General features: G+C 41.0%; 1 protein-coding gene across 3 annotated transcripts in view; it reads left to right on the forward strand.

Moving 5' to 3' along the window:
- Nucleotides 1–18,372, forward strand: part of LOC121193182 (receptor-type tyrosine-protein phosphatase mu-like) — a 141,044-nt gene that overhangs the window by 56,948 nt on the left and 65,724 nt on the right. For all 3 annotated transcript variants that reach the window (XM_041055377.1, XM_041055378.1, XM_041055379.1), the window contains exons 7-9: nt 1,477–1,770; nt 15,710–16,018; nt 17,987–18,096. In XM_041055377.1, the coding sequence (XP_040911311.1) occupies nt 1,477–1,770; nt 15,710–16,018; nt 17,987–18,096 (713 nt within the window). The remainder of the gene's footprint in view (nt 1–1,476; nt 1,771–15,709; nt 16,019–17,986; nt 18,097–18,372) is intronic.

The following is an 18,372-nucleotide window of genomic DNA, read 5'->3' on the forward strand; positions in this document are numbered from 1 at the left end:
ACGAAAAATGTTGTTAATGTTAATGTACTTTTACTTGAATAACATATTCATTGCACCACTTATATATTATGGAGGTATGCGTAAAGGCAACAATGCTAAAAACTGGGCTACCTGACCTAAAGAGAAACAACCCGGAACATCTTATACAGCATGGAAGTGGATACTTTTTCTCATAGCTGAAACAAACAAACTTTATAATATAATAAACAAAACAAATTTTATAATATAATAAACAAAACAAATTTTATAATATAAAATATTGTCAAACAACATGCACACAATCACAGAATAGTTGTTTGCATGTTGTGCAGACAACTGCTATAATATAGAGCAAACAACAAGACAATAAGTAATATAACTAACTTTGTTTTACAGAGTCAGAACTGTGTAGGAACACTGGATGCTTATTTTCAGCACACACACTGAGTGGACAGCTGGTGAACCGTGAGGAGATATTCACTAAATTTGTCAGAAAGTGCATCTCACTGTATATACCTTCAACTGCACTTCAGATAAGTTTGAGTAGTGAACACAGAATTATTTTGTTTTTCAAAGGAAGTGGAACTTGCGCAAAACCAGCAACAGAGCATACACACATAAAATCTCTGTTACAAATACCAGTTATATGCTATTTTGTGTTGTAACATTATATTTCCAGCAAAAATCAGTGCTACTGGAAATATAATTTCCAGAACATTCATATTGGTCATATCTGTAATGCATTCACTGCCAAAAAGGTTTTAACTGGTTGTTATAGTATCCACACATCGCAATTAAAGTAATTTGTAGGAGACTACATTGTCTTTTATATTGTCAGTTCAGAATGGTTAACATAATTAACTATTACTATGGAGTTATGCTTTAGGCTTTATCTACAGTTCTTTTTAGACTTAAATAGAATTACAAAATTCCGCTACCGACATGAGTTGAGAGATTAAAGCAGCTCCTGATTCACAAAAGACAGATGACAACTATAGTAGTTGTCAATTACCAGAGGCTTTTTCATTGAAGGCCTCTGATTGAAATCAATACGTTGTTCAATGGGAGCAGCATTTGCCAAGGTCTGGCTGACTTCGTTAACACCTCTGTTAGAAGTTGCCGTCACTTTCAAAATGCGCGTGATTACATGACTCAGTCAGTGTACGAGCGATGATGAGATATTCCATTCACCACGCTGGAACTATTGATTGTTACGTGGCTCTCCTCAAATACCTTGTTTATTGGAAAACACGAAGATACTCCCCATGAGCTTCAAGAGAATTTTGATGTGGTTTATTGTTTAAAAGAACAAATTGATTCTGAGCATCTTGTTTGCTTGGTACGAGCAGTTATCTGCAGTTATTCTGTGAGAATGTTGGTGCTTTTTGAGCAAATTAAAAATACATAATTGTTTTCTCTATTGTGAAGACCCTCCACCATTCTACCATTATAATGTGTATTTTTCTAACTTCCATCAAAAACTTTTTGTCTCCCCAGAGCCCCCTGTGCCTATTGCACCACCCCAACTGACTGCGGTTGGTGCCACATACCTTTGGATCCAGTTGAACGCCAACTCCATCAACGGGGATGGCCCGATCATCGACAGGGAGGTGGAATACCGCACAGTGTCAGGCACCATGTATGATCTGCAGCCTGTAGACAAGACCACACACAAGATCGGCCACCTGGACCCAGACACAGAATATGAGATCAGTGTTCTGCTGACCAGACCTCTGGAGGGAGGCACTGGAGCCCCAGGACCCCCTTTGAGGGCCAGGACCAGATGTGCTGGTGAGAACAAAAATACAATAACTTACAGAGCACCACTGGGATTTTAGGGAAATAATACATCATGTTGTCTCACACCGTCACATGAACAGGCTTAAAAACCAATTCATGCATTATGTTGGTTCTGAATGTTGTGCAACGTAAATAAATACAGAATCTAAACCACCAACTGGCACAAAGAGAATTTCCCCAAGCTTTTGTACGGGATCTAGACCTAAAAACCGATATGTCATTCATTCATGCAAATTCAAATGTGAAACGTACTGTGAGGGGAAATTTATATCTTTATGTTGGACCTACGCTTATGAACAGAATGAAAACTTCCTTGGAAACTACCTTGGAAAGTACCTTGTGCTCTGCAAAGCATCTAAACCAGTTTATTCTGGCTTTTCTAAGAAAGGTAAGTGCCTGGATTGTAGGGGAAGCCTCTATTAGATATAAATGAAATCAAGAAGGACGGGAACATAATGCAAACCACTTCAAGGCACAACATATCCATTGTAGCTACGTCAGCACATTTTCATGGCGTACAGCGTGAAGGTAACACTGAAATCTGAAAGATACAGAGAGAAAACAGCTGCTACTAAAGTGAAAAAAAGCTTCAGTTTTATCTATAATTTCCTGAAGGTGGCGCAGCTGTTAAAATTGCAGTGTTTTCTTTGCCTGTAGGTGGCAACATTGATATACCACTGAGTTGGCACGTGTATAGCTGACCCCACTGAACTCCCCTTCGTGGAGGATCTACAGTCTGTTTGAAGTGAATGAATGAGTCTGTAAGTGAGGTACAATGTAGAGCCACTAGGTACTTTGCATCTCCGTTATAGCCACTAGAGCTAACAACTGAAAAACGAGGTTCACTTTCACTGTCAGCACTTTGTACAGTTCCAGCACAATGACCGAGAACAAAAGTACCCCACTTTAATAAATAGACATAGAGATACTAATATTTACAACAATTCAATGAAAAGAGTGGTCAAAACAGTTCAAGTAGTCTATTCATTCAGCATTTTTAAATTTATTTTATTACTATTGCCTTAGGCGTGTTGTATTTGAGTTTGCACCACTGCTAATTTACTTTTATAAACAAAACATTTTAAAAAAGATTCCTTTTTTTACAAATCACCCCCTGCATACAATAAATAGCCATCAGGGCTCCATTGTTGGTGAAGCTCCATTGTGTTTGCTCTAATGACTCACTGCACGTGAAGCAAATAACTGCAGCTCACAATTGCCCAACATATATCATTGCCAGTTTACTTAGGCAATTATTTGTCTGTAGTAGACAAAGTTTTCTACACTTTCATTGTTTCCACCTATAGATCTTCATTAAAATTTTTGGCATATGGACATAAATTGTCTCTTTTCTAAGAAATGTATTCTAAAGTGGGCACCTGGAACAATTAGAGTCGTGCATACTTTTTAAAGCATTACATAGCAAAACTGATAAAACCTGAATCAATGGAAAAATAAGAAGGTTAACTCTTCTCTTGCTATTTGGAACAGCTGTGTGTCACAATAATTTATATGATTTATAGTTCGCTCCGCGTGCAGAGCTGAAAACTGCCCTGCCACATGGTTAACTTTATAACCACTTGTTTACTCAGCCTAATTCTCATTCCAAATGCCCTACAAGCTTCTTAATCCATCAGCAACACAGATTGATATCATGTGTGAAGCAGAGTGGCACCTTAAATTTGGATCATTATTTTGCTGTTATATTGTGGGCATTCAAACTCGAACATGTACATAAACACTTTGAGAATGCCTGATGATATTGTACAAATTGCCCTTCTCACAACATTAACCAGCTAAATTCCCATGCTGTACTACGATGCCAACTCGGGGAACAAAACAAACCTAGCCTCAGCAGTTTCCCAGGCTAATGCTGTTTCGTGTCCAGAGAAATGCTGATGAAAATGAGATTTTTCTCCCCTCCCTGCCCAGGGTGTAACCCCCTCTTCCCACTGTGAAGGTCATGAGCTTATTCATTTTTAGTGTGGCTGATAGGGATGAATGGCCCTACCTGAGCAGCCTTCTGAGCCAGGCCCGGCTTCTATGGGGGTCCTGCCCCTTGGCCACCCTGCCGGTCACAGTCGGGGAGATTGATGGCCTCGGCTCCTGAAGTGTGTTTGAGGAAGCAGCTCTTGATCTTGTCCGACTCTCTGCTGGTCTTTCCCACTGACAGGCTGGGCCTCAGCAGAGCTCCTAATTGAACGGTTAAGACTCACAGGGCTGTGTGATACATCACTGTTGATACAGACAGGCCCAGAGACTTGCTCCCTCTCTCCCTGCACTGCTGTCTGGAGGCGCTAATGAAAATCTGTGGCCACTTTAGAGCACTGTCTCTCACATAATTATTCATAGCCATGCCTTGGTCACTTTGCAAACTGAGCAATGTTTCTGATGACAAAGGATGTTTTAATTCAATCTTCTGTAAAATGGGGAATGTATAATGCAAGGACGCCACCAATTCAATTCAGAAGCAGAGGGAAGAAAGGGGTAGCCTTGAAAGGTTTTCTTTCCCATGAAGCACTTTCATTACTTTCTAGTGAACATCAAAAGAATGTCTTATCCAAGGCTCTGTGATTGCTTTCAGGGGTTATTTATGGGTTTCAAGGGTTTGTTGAATGATTCAAACAACATTTTGCTTTTGCATATCCTCAGGTCTTTGGACTGTCTATGTCGCGTTTCACAACTTGTTGCAATTTGTTATTTTCCTCTTTTTCCCACTGCCCAGAATTACTTGCCAAACATTTTCGAGCTAAAAGAGAAAAACATTTGGTAACTGCTTTCCCTTTCCTTGTGAAATTTCTGTCTGTGTGAAGTTGTTTACCACTTCAGAGTCCTCCACGCTTGATAAGTACTACTTGAAGGAAGACAATATATTATCAGGTGATGCCCTAGGATCACAGCAGGGTGCTCTGCATTTCAGCAACACCATTGAGAGTCCATCTCACACAGATAAACCATTTCCAGCCCACACTAGGAAGGCAGACAGTCAAACATTAAGCAACTATTCCTCTGTAGTCTGAGTTGTACTTCCAATCTGTGTGGAAAACTATTTGCTGGAGCTTTTCAATCTTCACATCGTAATCTGCTTTTGGTTAAGACAACCACAGACACACTGAATGGGGTTTTGTTGCCGCAACACTCCATTGAAGGCTCACATTTGGAACACTTTGTTACTCCAATAAAACGGTTATTCTCAAAGTTGTCTATTCAGCCCATGTCAGCTGATGACAGTTAGTTTTGTCACTTAAACAATGTCTAAATCAATCAACTTTGTTTGTTTTTAAATCATTTGAAGTTGATTGAGCCAGAGTGAGTTCTGTACATGGTATGTTTTTCCACACAGCACTTGTTCCTGATGCAGCAGAGATCATTTCATACTGGTTTCCATGGTAGAAGAACAGTCTGTCCTGTGTGCCTCATCTCCACCCTATGGCCTTTGCCGTCCCACTGGCTCTCGGGCGCTTTAAAAATGGCAGTACATGATGTCCATGCTGGGTCCAAACACCTGCTCAGACTCCAGCCTCTGCCAACTCCACATCTCCATCTATAAGTTGTCTCCATCTGCGCTGTGGTACCACGTGGGAGTAGTCTCATCTGTTTGTTTTTACTTTGCCATTCTGTTGCACTGAGTGCTATTAAACACAAGGGAATCAGCATTAATCAGGGATCAGCCCTCGTTTAAACAGTCGTTTATAACAGTGGAGACGAGGGAGGAGCTGTGCAATTATGTTCACCCACACCAAGGTTGGTTATTTGCATTTAGCCTCCTGGTTAATTTGTGAAAGACCAGGTCTGTTTTGATGCAAATAAGAGTGGCGCCAGTGTCTGGCAACACGGGAAAGGTTGTGGTGGTAGAATCTCTTTATTTGCAGAGTACAGTCATCTGTCTCACTGACATTGGTGCAGGGATTTAACACCTTCAGGGACAAGTGTGGATATTGCTACAGTGGATGTTAAACCCAATTTTCGGTATGTTCCTTCCCACTGTAAAAATTCCTGTAAACTTAAACCATCAGAAAAACATGTTCATTTTCCTCATATAAAATATATCACAAAGTAGAGCATATCATCATATTGCCCTAGTCAACCCTAGGCAATATATGTTCGTATTGCTTATGCAATACAAGAGTTGGCTTGGCTGTGACCGATAAAAACTTTCAGCTGCCATGCTCATTGAAATAGAGCTTTAAAATCAAATACCAAGTGCCATGATGACGTTATTCTAAATGAAACAACATTACTGCCAGACCTTGAAATGTTTGTGAATCACACACAAACACAGTAGCAAAAATGCTACGCTGTTACGTGAGTATTTTGGACATAATAAAAATCATATAAGCTGTGCAGTTAAATGTCATTTGATCCCATTTACTGACAAATTAACCTTTTCTTTCACCATCTTCACTTAGTGAAAGTGAAGATGGTGAAAGTTATTATGAGAAATTATGAATAATGATAAGACTGATTTACGTAACTTAGTCATTCCTTTTTCCTGCCATTGTTCAGCTGTCAGAGAGGGCTTTGAAAAGAACAATCTACAATATAAAGGCCCATTTTCTAATGTATACCTAATTTGTGAAGAAACCATTCACTTTGATAGGCAAGAAAATAGACCTGACTTAAGGACAGTCAGGGCTCGTTACCACTTGCATAAAGTTTGCTAATGTTCTCCATGACTTTGATGAACTTGTGTCTGGTTTTGGTGCAGTCTCTGTTAAATTCAGAGGTTAAATGTCAATTTAGTGAACTTACCCAAATAGTGAGACACACCAGCGCCCAGATGTTGTGAAAGCAAGGATGTGATTGACCTTTCATTCAGCAGCAATTGATTGTTTTTTAGCTTGGTGTAGATATACTGAAACTGCCCCATCAGCCCCATCAGTTTACATTATTTCCAGGCGCACTTAAGTGAGTCAGTATATTTTGCCTTGCTAATTCTTATCTCACCAAGTCTTAACATTTTATTAACAAAGGGAGAATGATGATCTGTCAGCTACCACTGAAATTTTTTTCCATTTAGCACTTCATGCGTGTCTGCAGGGCAAATTGCCTCACTGTATGATGGTTGTTGTTTTTTTTTACCCTCCTAAGGCTGAGATTGAGCTGATCTGTCTCTCTGCGTCTAAAAGGAAAGGAAATTGTTTGCTGGGTTTGATGTGTCTAATTAATGCTATTGTTGCCTTGAGGCATGAATAGAACTTCACCTCTTCACACCATCTCAGATAACATTGGTCTGGTTTGTCAACCACAATAGCTGGCAGCCATGTGACCTATAGGGTTTATATACTGCCCGTGGCAAGGCAAATGAAAAGCTTTGGTTTGAGGCCCATTGAATTTGTGTTCTATTGTCAGTCAGAGAAAGAGGGGGTAGATTGAGTTTGTGGTGTGCAGGAAGGTTATAGGAGGACCACAATAAAAGTCTTTTTTTATCACAGGCAGTTGGAAGTAGAATGGCGAATTGTATTCTATAATATTGGCTCCGCACAAGGCAAATTGTGTTTTTCTCAAGGACACGTCTTCAAACAACTGCTGCTGGAAAGGAAAAAGATAGAGAGAGAGAGAGACTCTGCATTTATAGCTGTTTCATTATTATTATTTCCCTCATCTCCATCACTCCATCTATCTATTCCCCAACCAGGAAGGAATTGAGACTCTGAGAACAGATGTGCACAAACAACACTCTGGTGACATCCACATAAACTTAGTCTCTTCTTATTCTAGAGCTGCCTCTCCAGCTCCTCGCAAACAGTCGTCACTGAGGTTGTTTGTATCCTCAACTCTTAAGCCTCAAGAGAATGATAAATAGTGGTAGTTTAGTCAAGCTTGGCAAGATCTTTCTTTCTGCTGTTTTTAAATTTGAACTGAAATGCTTCTCAAGGTCTTTAAATGTTTCTATTCTCCGTGTTTAATTATTCATGGTCTATCTGCTGTAATTTCTGTCACAGATTTTCTCCATCCTTTTGCTGAATTATAGATGTCCCATTCCCCTTGCTAGGCGTCCAGGAAGCACTCATTCAGTCTGGTTGTATAACTCTAACTCAAGAACATTTCGGCGTCTCCTCGGCAGCTAAAGGACAGGAATGTCAGGAAGGCAGCGATTTATTCCTTGTATTCCCCCACCTAGATAGCTAGACCTTAGATCTCATATATCTCCTAAGTAGGTGGCTCAGAAAACACAGCAACCATTTCACAAAGTCAAGCGCTTCACTTTGATTTACACTCTAGGTAACACCCTGAGTTGAGAGCAACACATGCAGGTTTTTGGCGACAAATGACAATGCCACACGGGCCATCTGGGGAGTGCTGAAGTTGAAGAATCACCTTGGTAACCTCCCACTGCTCCTGTAGAGATTGTGTCCCTGTCTGTAAATGAGGGCCTACGTTCTTCCCCTTTGTAAGCCCTAACCACAGGCATTTTTCCCCAGGAACTTGAACATGAAAGACAAAGCCTGGTCTGACAGTGGAGATGGGTGTGTGGGCATGTATATGTGTTAAGACAGATGGAGGATGAGGGGGTCATTCCACCTGTCACTCTGACCCCAATCACCACACAGCCTATTGGTGGAAACAAAATGAAAGATTGATTTAACCAGGCCTACCTCCCCTGCTTCTGCTCTTCCCATCAACTGGCTGCCCATTTGTTTTCATCTGGTCGGTGGACTTGCACTTCCTTTCACCTTTTGCCCCTTTTGCTAGGTTTGTTCTTTCAATCCCTCTAAATGGTCAGTGATAGAAAAGACCACCTACTGACATTTTATACCCTTTTAGTTATTGATTTATTTATTCCTTGTCCTATTTTACTACTTCCACCAACAAATGCAACTTTTTATGACTTGCACCTGCAGGTCTTAGCTTTTTGCTGAAAAGTCTTGCAATGGCAATATCACATCAAGTGTTTTGGAATTGTTCTCTACTAAACTAAACCATCATGATGAATAAACTGTAGAATCCTTTAAACTGCTCCAGTGCCTCATATTATTAAAAAAATGATGGAAGTAAGTAAGCATTATTAATTCCTGAAATTACTGGTTCCATGCTAATATACAATTTATATGGATTATCAGGCAGGACAGTGAATGAATTCATGGTGAGTGGAAGCAGTACATACAAATATTTGTGTCTTTTAACCTTTACCACCCAATTGGCACGTTTTAGTAACTATATTTTTGGGTGGGTATTTTTGCCTTTATTGGATATTGACAGCTGACAGGGGGATTAAATGCAGTAGACTTCCTTAGCTGGACTCAAACCAGATACACGTACTGCACCTTAAACCCCTAGGCCAGCACGATACCCCGTTTAGTATGTTTTCTGTCAGAAATTGCGTCCTTATTCATATTCTCAGCTTCACAGTGCAGTTTTCCCAACTGGGTTAAGAAGAGAAGGAGTGAATACCAAGCAAAAACACCTCAGGGTTCAAAGTGCTAAACATTGCAAACTAGAGTTTTAGCCATATAAAATTTCACACAATAAAAAAAAGACTTCATATGTGTGTGTGTGTACATATAACGTATATATACTGTAAATATATATATATATATATATTTTAATTTTTTGTACTCACAGTTGTTATCTTTGTAGGGCAGCATAGGGTGGTCAATCATGAACAAAGACAAACACTGACTTGGTATAAGTATGAGTTGACAGTCTTGAGTCTTGAGTGTCTTACTTTCCCTCTTAGCTTTCACCCTTTTTATTCAGTGCTGAGAGAAGGAAGGCATTCACCCATTCATCACCACCCCTACAGCTTGGGGGGGGTCATCAGACAAGGTGGCAGCCCGGCCCGGCCCGGCACCGTGGCTCATTCTGTGGTTTCAATTCGATCCAGCACGTTAAAGGGGCCTCCACCCTTCATCCTCACCCATCGTGGCAGTCCCATTTATCACGAGGCCTATAAAGAAGGACTTGATAGAGTGAGGAGCGACCACCACCATTCAATAAATCCTTGTGATTATCCACGCCTCCAAGGTGTATGGGTAAAGTGCATGTGTATGTGTGTGTCCTGAGCCTGTGGGCATTTGTCTCTGACTTTGTAATGGGTGCAGAGGGTGATGTTGGAACACAAGAGGTCCATGTACAGTGCCTTTTAAGTGCTATCAATTATATCATGTGTACATGTGTCAACCCTAAGGCCTGGTTTGACTTGTTGCATGTGATGGCAACAAAAACTTTGGCTCTTCCACCCTCCCCCTCTTGTGTCTTCACTTTTTTCTCCACCCCCCCCCCCCCCCCCCATCCATCCACCCACACATGACTCCCTCCACCTCTCCCTCTTAACCCCCTCCCTCCTCTGTTTCTCTTTCTCCAGAGGATTGCACAGAGGAGCACTCTAGGAGGGTGATGGAGCTTTGATTGTCGGTTATCAAAAGCTATCATTACAGCTCGCTTCTGCGGGATATGAAAATGATTTCCTAAGTGTAAAACCCATGTCATTACCTCAATGGCCTCAGTGCTATCACTGAGATGTAATAGAAAGAGGCAAACAAATGCGCTCGCCTCGCAGCCCACCCAGCTCAAACAGAACAGAGTGAAAAACACACAGCAATGGAGAGATAAGTGATGGCAATACCAGGCCTCGCTGCCTAGAAAGGAACACTTTACATGAAAACAGGCCTCCGACCAGGATTTAATCTTCGCCGTTACCGTGTTGTTTTGGTACTGTCTTTGAGAAAGGCGGCTGCGTGTGACAAGCCCTGGCTGACATTCTCCAGCAAGGAATCCGACAGTCTACATGCCATCCCATGAAAGTCGAGGCATTTCTCTTTTTTTTCCCCCCATCTTCAAACAACAAGTCTCCCTCCTCCCTCTCAACCTGAGCGGCGTTTCATCCTGATGAGATAGTGACTGGGCTCAGGAGCCACATTGACTTGCTGGGGGTTTCTAATCATTGGGGAAGTAGTCTTTTCTTCCCCCCTCTAGGTTCTGTTTGCTGAGCAGGGAAATGGAAGTCTATGCCAGCACCAGGCTTTTCTGCTCTTAATCGATGTGGATCTGATAAAGATCCTGGCTTTCCGAATGACTCGCACACTGCGAAGCCTGAGGAAGATCTGATAAGTAAATCGTTCTTCTGTACATATAGCCAGTGAGATGCTGTGGAACCAGATGTGTTCTGCTGTGCACGCGTATGGGTACTCCTTTACTCACATAAGACCATAAACATGCTAGAAAACACAAATTGTCCCCCTTACTCACAAACACACACACACACACACACACATACACATACACACTTGTCTCGCAGCAAAGTGGCTATGCTTCGGACATGGCCAATTTGTTTCCTTTCATCCAGGACTAATGTCTCGCTCTACCCAGGGGCTAAGTGCACCATTTGAAGCCCCCTCTAGGACAGACGGCTGCAGCGTGCGGTTATTTGTTGTTTTTGTTTCATGTTTTGGGAAATCATGTTATCACTTCAGCTGCAGTGGCGTGCATGCAGGGCCCATTCAAATTAACAAGAGGCAATAATGTGCTGATAATTTCTAAAAACATTATTTAAATGTCATGCTGTAATGACAAAAAAATCACCAACAGTTCAATGTAAATGTCAAATTCAAATTATTCAATTACATTGGTGAGTGTGGGGCAGGTGATAATTTGTCCACCGCTTGGAATACCAATCTGGCTCTCACTGGAGCTCATTCTGTGTGCCCTGGTATAAGATAGACCTCAGTAATTTCCTGCTCCAAGGGATGCTTTCATAGCCATTATTATAACTCTATTCCACTAGAAATATCTGCCATACTGGAGAGATATTAGAGTCATATTTTCAGTACTTTCACCCCAATGTCGCCCTCAGTGTGTGATAGCTTGTGAGAATTGTAAAAAACAAATGGTGTGGATTTCAAGAGATAGCCCTGTTATTCCTTGTTATGATTTGTGCTTGTGCTTTTGATACTGAGCCTCTTACTGCTCGGTCAATAAAACATAACTAGCAGTCACAGTAGACAGGGGTAATAGGCTCATCTCATCAGCTGTCATTCATGGGCCGGCCTATGGGCCCATTTGAAAATGGCTGCATAGCCTCCATCTATGCACAAAAGGATTTTTAAAGGATATCAGCCATTCAGCACGACCGGTTGAGTTCAGATTAAGTGGGAGAGGAGGGTGCAGGGTGTTTTTCTTTTTCTCTTTCCTCCTTTCTTCAAAGTCAGCCATGACCAGGCTCTGAAATGGATGAGGCACCTTGTTGTTCATGCAAACAGATGATGTCATTCTGAGTCATGGGGTACAAGTTGTGATTGGGCGTCCGCCACAGATCCTCACATTTTACTGCCTCCCTCAGACAGCTGGCATTTGCACTACAGGGAGCCAATGGGGCAACAAACAATTAGCCTTTTCTCAACAAAACTCCAGGGAGAGGCTATAGAATAGTTATAAGAGCTGTTTACTAAATGTCTAATATTCTTTTATGTACCCTTACTGTTACTGTTGGTGTACCAGCAAAAATACTTCTATTGTTCTTGCAGCTTGCCAATGAAAGACAATTTTAAAATTATATATTAATAAATAATTGCTTCCTCTCTGTATTTTTTCCTTCTTCTTTATTTGGCATGGTATATTTCTCCCCACAATTACATTTTCCACAAGATGCCCTTCTTGTTGGCATCTCTCCATTGGCCAGAATCAGGGTGCAGCGGGCCTGTGGACCTCTGGATCTGTGATGCTCCACAAAGATGGGAGTGTGACATTCTCCTTGAATGCTCCAGAAATGAGACTTCCCTCCTTGCTGCTCGTGCATGTCTGCTCGAGATTCACACTTTGGTGCATTTGTCACTTTGAGAGCATCTGGTTTAATTTGATTTCTGTGCCTGGCCACCCTGCAATTCTCTGTGCTTTTAGTGTAACCGTTGCCTACTGAGTGCGGCCAAAAGATAGTTCCGCAAATAAAGGGGTTTAAACATCTATTTTCTGGATGGCTTTCCCAACATTGCAACCGATTTGAAAAGGCCTGTTTTCCTTCACCAATTCTTCCCGTTTCTGTCCTGGAATCTCCTTTTATTTGGTCTGATTCATTTTTTTCTTTTTTAAATGGTGGTCCACTTTTTGAATTATTGCATTTATCCACATAGTTTGCAACTACTGTGGAGCTGGCTTACTTATTGTCTGATAACACATAAATCTGAATATTTCACTCTAAAACTACTTTGAAAGTAGATGTCTTACATACCACTATTCACAAAAGATGAATATTTCTTTGAAATTTTAACAATATTAAGAGGTCAGTACTGCAACAGAGCATTTAAAAAAAAGGTTTCTCAAAGAATATCATGCCCTTTTTTTGCAAGTTTTAGCATCTCAAACCTCTCAGTCAGTTAAAAAATGATATATTTCCTTCAGTTTGTTGCTCTCTGACTACACCTGTGAAAAATCCTTAAACAGAAGCTATTTGCCCTTTTTTTTCCTTTTAGGAAAGGTGTTTGTCCATTTTCCAAACATATAAACTGGTGACAAATTATAGGCAAAAACTGATTACATAATGTAGAAACATGAATGAATGCAGATGCTTCCACACAGGTGCACTACATGGTACAATTAAGCAATTAACATCTAATCTTCCTCTGTGGCATATATAAAAATGCTGATCAGGCGCTGCTGATTCAGATTTTGTATTAAGATGCCAAGAAGAAAAGATCTAAATGACTCTGGACAAGGTTTCACTGGTTTGCATCCTGGAATCCCAGGATCTTTGACAGATGACTAGCCATAGCTAGCTATAGACAAGTGCACTTGTCAAGCTGTTCTTGTCTCAGCTTTCACCATTCTGAGATCAGTTATGATCTTGCATGCATTATTATACACATGCACAGATGTGTATGGATATATATATGTATGGAAACAATACAGGGTCAGTTCTTCCTAAAGTAGCAAGTAAATGAGCAAGTTACTCTGTGATCTTACTCATCACCTTGGTCATCATGTGTGACAAGGACGAGTTAGGGTGTATTGTGGAGCAGCTTTTGATATCTCCTTTTGCGAGGAAACCTTTCACTATCCATCCTATTAATATCTTGTCCTTCAGACAGGACAGGCACTGAATTTAAGGGATTTGCTACCACTACTGTCATGAAAATGCATGTTTTAGTCCCGTCCATTTTTCTCCTTGATATAGTAAACAACTAAATCTTACATGGAGGTGGTGGTTTGTGGGTAGGGGAATATCACCAAAAATGAAGGAATATCTTTTGGAAGACTTGTGTTTCATCCCTCCAGTAGATTTCCAGAGAGTTGGAGAACCAATGCCAAGGTGCACTGAAGCTGTTCTGTTGACACATGGTGGCCCAACACCTTAGGGAGAGATCTTATTTTGGTTTTCCCTGTAATTTGTCACCCGTCTGTGTTCTGTATCATTCATATGAAAACCTTTGTGTATGCTTCATGTAGTGTATGCTACACATTGTTATCCCTTCCCCCATTTGTCTTCAACAGCTCTTCCTCTGCCTCTTTCGGGCCCTTCTAATGCTATTTCATCTGCTCTGTGAAAGCACAGAAGAGATCATATATACGTTGTTTCTCCTTGTGAAATCTAAAAGTGTTCCATCTTTCACTCAACTAGTAGGTGCCTTTTTAATCTCTCGCTGTTCTTCTTCTTTCATTATACCTCCTAACTTGTACAAGTTTCTGTCATGACGTGTTATGACCTAATTTCCTGAAAACCTCTCATTCCTGTCATTTCTATAGCACTAGACAGAATTTTATCTCATATTCCTGTAAGTTAATTTTAATTAAATTAATCTGATTCTCAGTAAATCTTGATCATGTGGCCATTATATTTCTGTAGATATACACTGGGCATCACGTTAGAGGTTACCAACTGTGTTGTTTTCAGATTCGTGCTTGTTTGTCATGTCCTTTGCACAGTCTGTAGAAATGAACAGCATGCTGTAACTCCAGTCCAGTCTCCCCCCATGCACCTCCAGAATGTTAAACATGGCTGCCGTGGCTGCCTCTGAATTGCTGGACTGTGTCTCCTGGGGAACGGGGAAATTGAGCCCTGGCTCCTCCTAATAGGTGGTAAAGTGTTAAGTTCCAGAGAAATGGACTGCGAATTTAACCTGGAATGGAAATTGATCCCATTACCTTGTGCTTGGGCTGCTTTCCTCCCGTAGGAAAGGAGAGGGAGAGAAAGAGAAAGAGCAAGAGTGGAAAATAGACAGGGAAAGTAGAGAGAGGAGATGAGGAGAGAGAGAGCGGGAAATAGAAATAGAGGAGAAAGAGAGATGGACAGAGGGAGGAAATAGAGAAGGGGGATGGAGAGAAAAGAGATGGAGAGAGAGGAGATGGAAGAAAAGAGACAGAGAAAATGGAAAAAGTAGAAGAGAAAAGCCAAGGAGACACAGTGTGTGTGATTAGAGGTGATAGGATGGCAGTGGGGGTTGTGTCCTGCCTGGATTGACAGGCTGGTTGACTCTGTATCAGTGTGGTGCTAATAGCTGACCGCCACTGGGCGAGATGGAAAAGAGAGAAGAAAAAGGCACAGGACAAGGTAGAAGGAGCAGAGGAACGGCACGCTCTGAAGGGATGATACACCTCCTGCTGAGGGTTTCCACCAACAGACCTGTGGTGTCTTGGTGTGTGCAGCTACTGTAAGACCCAAGTTAGCAACGGTGATGGGATGTGGCATTGCTCAGTATCAGGCTGTGGCATTGAAATTTTAAAATATTTTCTGGAAATATGAACTCCAAACAGAGGAAATGGAATTTCAATATGAATAAAAGAATTGACCAGGTCTCAAGTGTTATAAGAAATCTGATAGTAGATATATATATTTTTTTTTTTCACCCGAGGGAACACTGCCATCTCTGTGCCCTGGCATAGACCTTAGTAATTTTCTTGATTTTACTGAAACTGTCTTGTACAGCGTGCCATTTCATATGGCCTAATTGATTATCTTGAGGTATGCTCACACTCCTCTCTCTGTCCATCCGGCCAGAGCCCATGCACGGCCCTCGAAGGCTGGAAGTGGTTGACATCCAATCCAAGCAGGTGACGGTACGCTGGGAGCCTCTGGGCTACAATGTGACCCGTTGCCACAGCTACAACCTGACCGTCCAGTACCGCTCCAGGGTGGCTGGCAAGGAGGAGACCCGGGAGGAGGTGTGCTATGACACCCAGAGCCGCGATCCACAGCACACCATCCACAACTTGACGCCCTTCACCAACCTCAGTGTCAAGCTGGTGCTGCGCAATCCAGAGGGGGTCAAGGAGAGCACCGAGCTTGAGGTTCAGACTGATGAGGACGGTAAGTGTGATCGTTACTTCATCTCCATTAAACTATTGAAAGGTATAGATACACTTATTTTAACCCAACCCAAAATTCAAGTAACCAAACTGAAACTACAATATCAAAAATACTCAATTTTGGAAAAGCCTGTGATTTGCTAACATAAATAATTTTGATGACATTTTATTTTAACCTGCTGTTCAGCATTTATAAGCAGTAGATAAGCTATTACAGAGCATTCTTTGCTGGTCACTTTGTGTTTGATAATGTAATATAACATACCGTCAGTGATCTCTAATTAATAATGTAGTTTTGCTCTTATCAAGCCTTTAAATTCAAAGCCTGTATAAAAATCTTACTTTTTAATTTTGCATTAACAGCTGCAAATTGTTTACAAAGGTGCCTCTTTTACCATTTTACCATATTTTACCAGACCATTAAGAGGAGAAATAAGCACACAGACTCACAAACAATAGAAAAACTCATTTTTATTATTAAAGTTGTAAGTTTTATATAATTCTCACCTGATCATAAACAGCATGCTGTGAGGACATGTTAGGGATTTTCCAAATATTTTTTTAGGAGAGCACAGAAGTCAGACAGCAAGTCTCTGTGTTGTATAGTTGTTTCACCTCCTTCAAAGATGAAAGATTTTCTGTGTTGCCTCAGCAGACACAGGAAATGAACTCTATAGAAGTCTCAAGGAACCCCGGCCGCCAGATAACAAACAGGCTCAGCTGACGAAAAGAGAGTCTTGTCATGTCTGGTTCAGATATCTCTGGTTGGAAACTTGAAAGTGGCAACTGTTTCTCACTATCTGACTGCTGTGTATTTCTGTGCGTGTGTGTCTGTAGATGTGTGTGTTTAGGGTCCCAAGGGAAAAAGTGTACAGACAGGGTGTAGCTGCAGTTGCATTCTTGAAGATAACTCTTGGAAAAAAAAAAAAAAAAAAAAAAAAAAAGACATCTCCACATCATTCTGTTTCACTTACAGAATGAAAGCAATTCGCATGAGGGGTTAAAGGACCAGATCTCTCTGACAGTATCTCAGTACAAGTAAACATTGTGGAAAGATTAAGATTCCCACTATTCCCACGGGCTTACATCTTTGTAACAAATTCTGATCTGTGTGAAGAGTGCTCAGTTTTGCTGTAAAACATGTTTCACAGTGTGTTTTTAGAAACAATGGCTTCAAATAATCTCGTAGATTCTTATTAAGATGTGTTTGACTTTGGCTCATGGCCATCTGTGTACTGTAGGTTCTTGAAAAGCTTTTTATTGATTGTTTTTTGCACATCAGCATGAGGTGCTGGGCTGGGTAAATCACAATAGAAGCTAGAATAACCACCTGGCGCCTGTATGCCTCCGCCAAACACTTAAGCTGCGGTTTACATTCATGTCTGACCATAAACAGAACACAAAGTACTTTCAATGAAGACTCTGAAGAGATTTAATAAAAGGTATTAAGTGTATTTGACCTGATGTCAAAGGTAATGTAAATGTCAGCACTTCACCTTTTGTCCCTTAACACATTTGTGTGAAATTGTGTCATAATTAGCATATGAAATCTTGAGTAATGGACAAATCCGTGTTTTGTGAGGTTACAGTGACTGTGAGCTTTGATCTTTGACCTTTGACCACCAAAATCTAATCAGTTCATCCTTGAGCCTCGGTGAACATTTGTGCCAAATTTGAAGAAATTTACTCATGGCGTTCCTGAGATACTGTGTTAGTGAGAATGCGACGGACAGCCTGAAAACATAATGCATTAGGCATAAAGACTAAAGCTTCTAAGTATGAATGGCTTTCATTCAAATTTGATTGACATTTATACTTAACAAACAGCAGATGGAAGAAAATATCAAAAACTATGTATCAAGGAAATCCTGATGTGTAGACTTTCACTAACCTTACTTCTACATCGAAAATTACCTCTCTGCCACCAGTTTTTTTGAAAAACAAATGTGTCTGTGATATTTTCCCACAGTGCCAGGGGCTGTTCCTCTGGATTCCATTCAGGGCAGTGCCTACGAGGAGAAGATCATCCTGACGTGGAGAGAACCAGCTCAGACCTACGGGATCATCACTCAGTACGAGGTACACGAGCACCAGGGTTAGCAAAATGTTACGGATATTGATCATCCTTTCGAGTGGTGAACAGACTTACTTCCAACATTAAGCTGTTGTTTTTCCCCTCCACCTCTCTGTGGACTGTGTGTGTTTCTTTGAATACTTTTTTTTTTTCCCCCAAAACTGTGATGGGCAGTAGTGTCTAGAGCAGCCAGAAAAATGTTGAATTTTTTTTTTCTTATCGTGAATCAGTTTTTCTTGAGCTCAGAGTTGGAAGTTTTCTGATTTTTTTTTACAGCCCAT

This window comes from Toxotes jaculatrix, chromosome 14 (assembly GCF_017976425.1).
Source record: "Toxotes jaculatrix isolate fToxJac2 chromosome 14, fToxJac2.pri, whole genome shotgun sequence".
Classification (NCBI taxonomy): Eukaryota; Metazoa; Chordata; class Actinopteri; family Toxotidae; genus Toxotes; species Toxotes jaculatrix.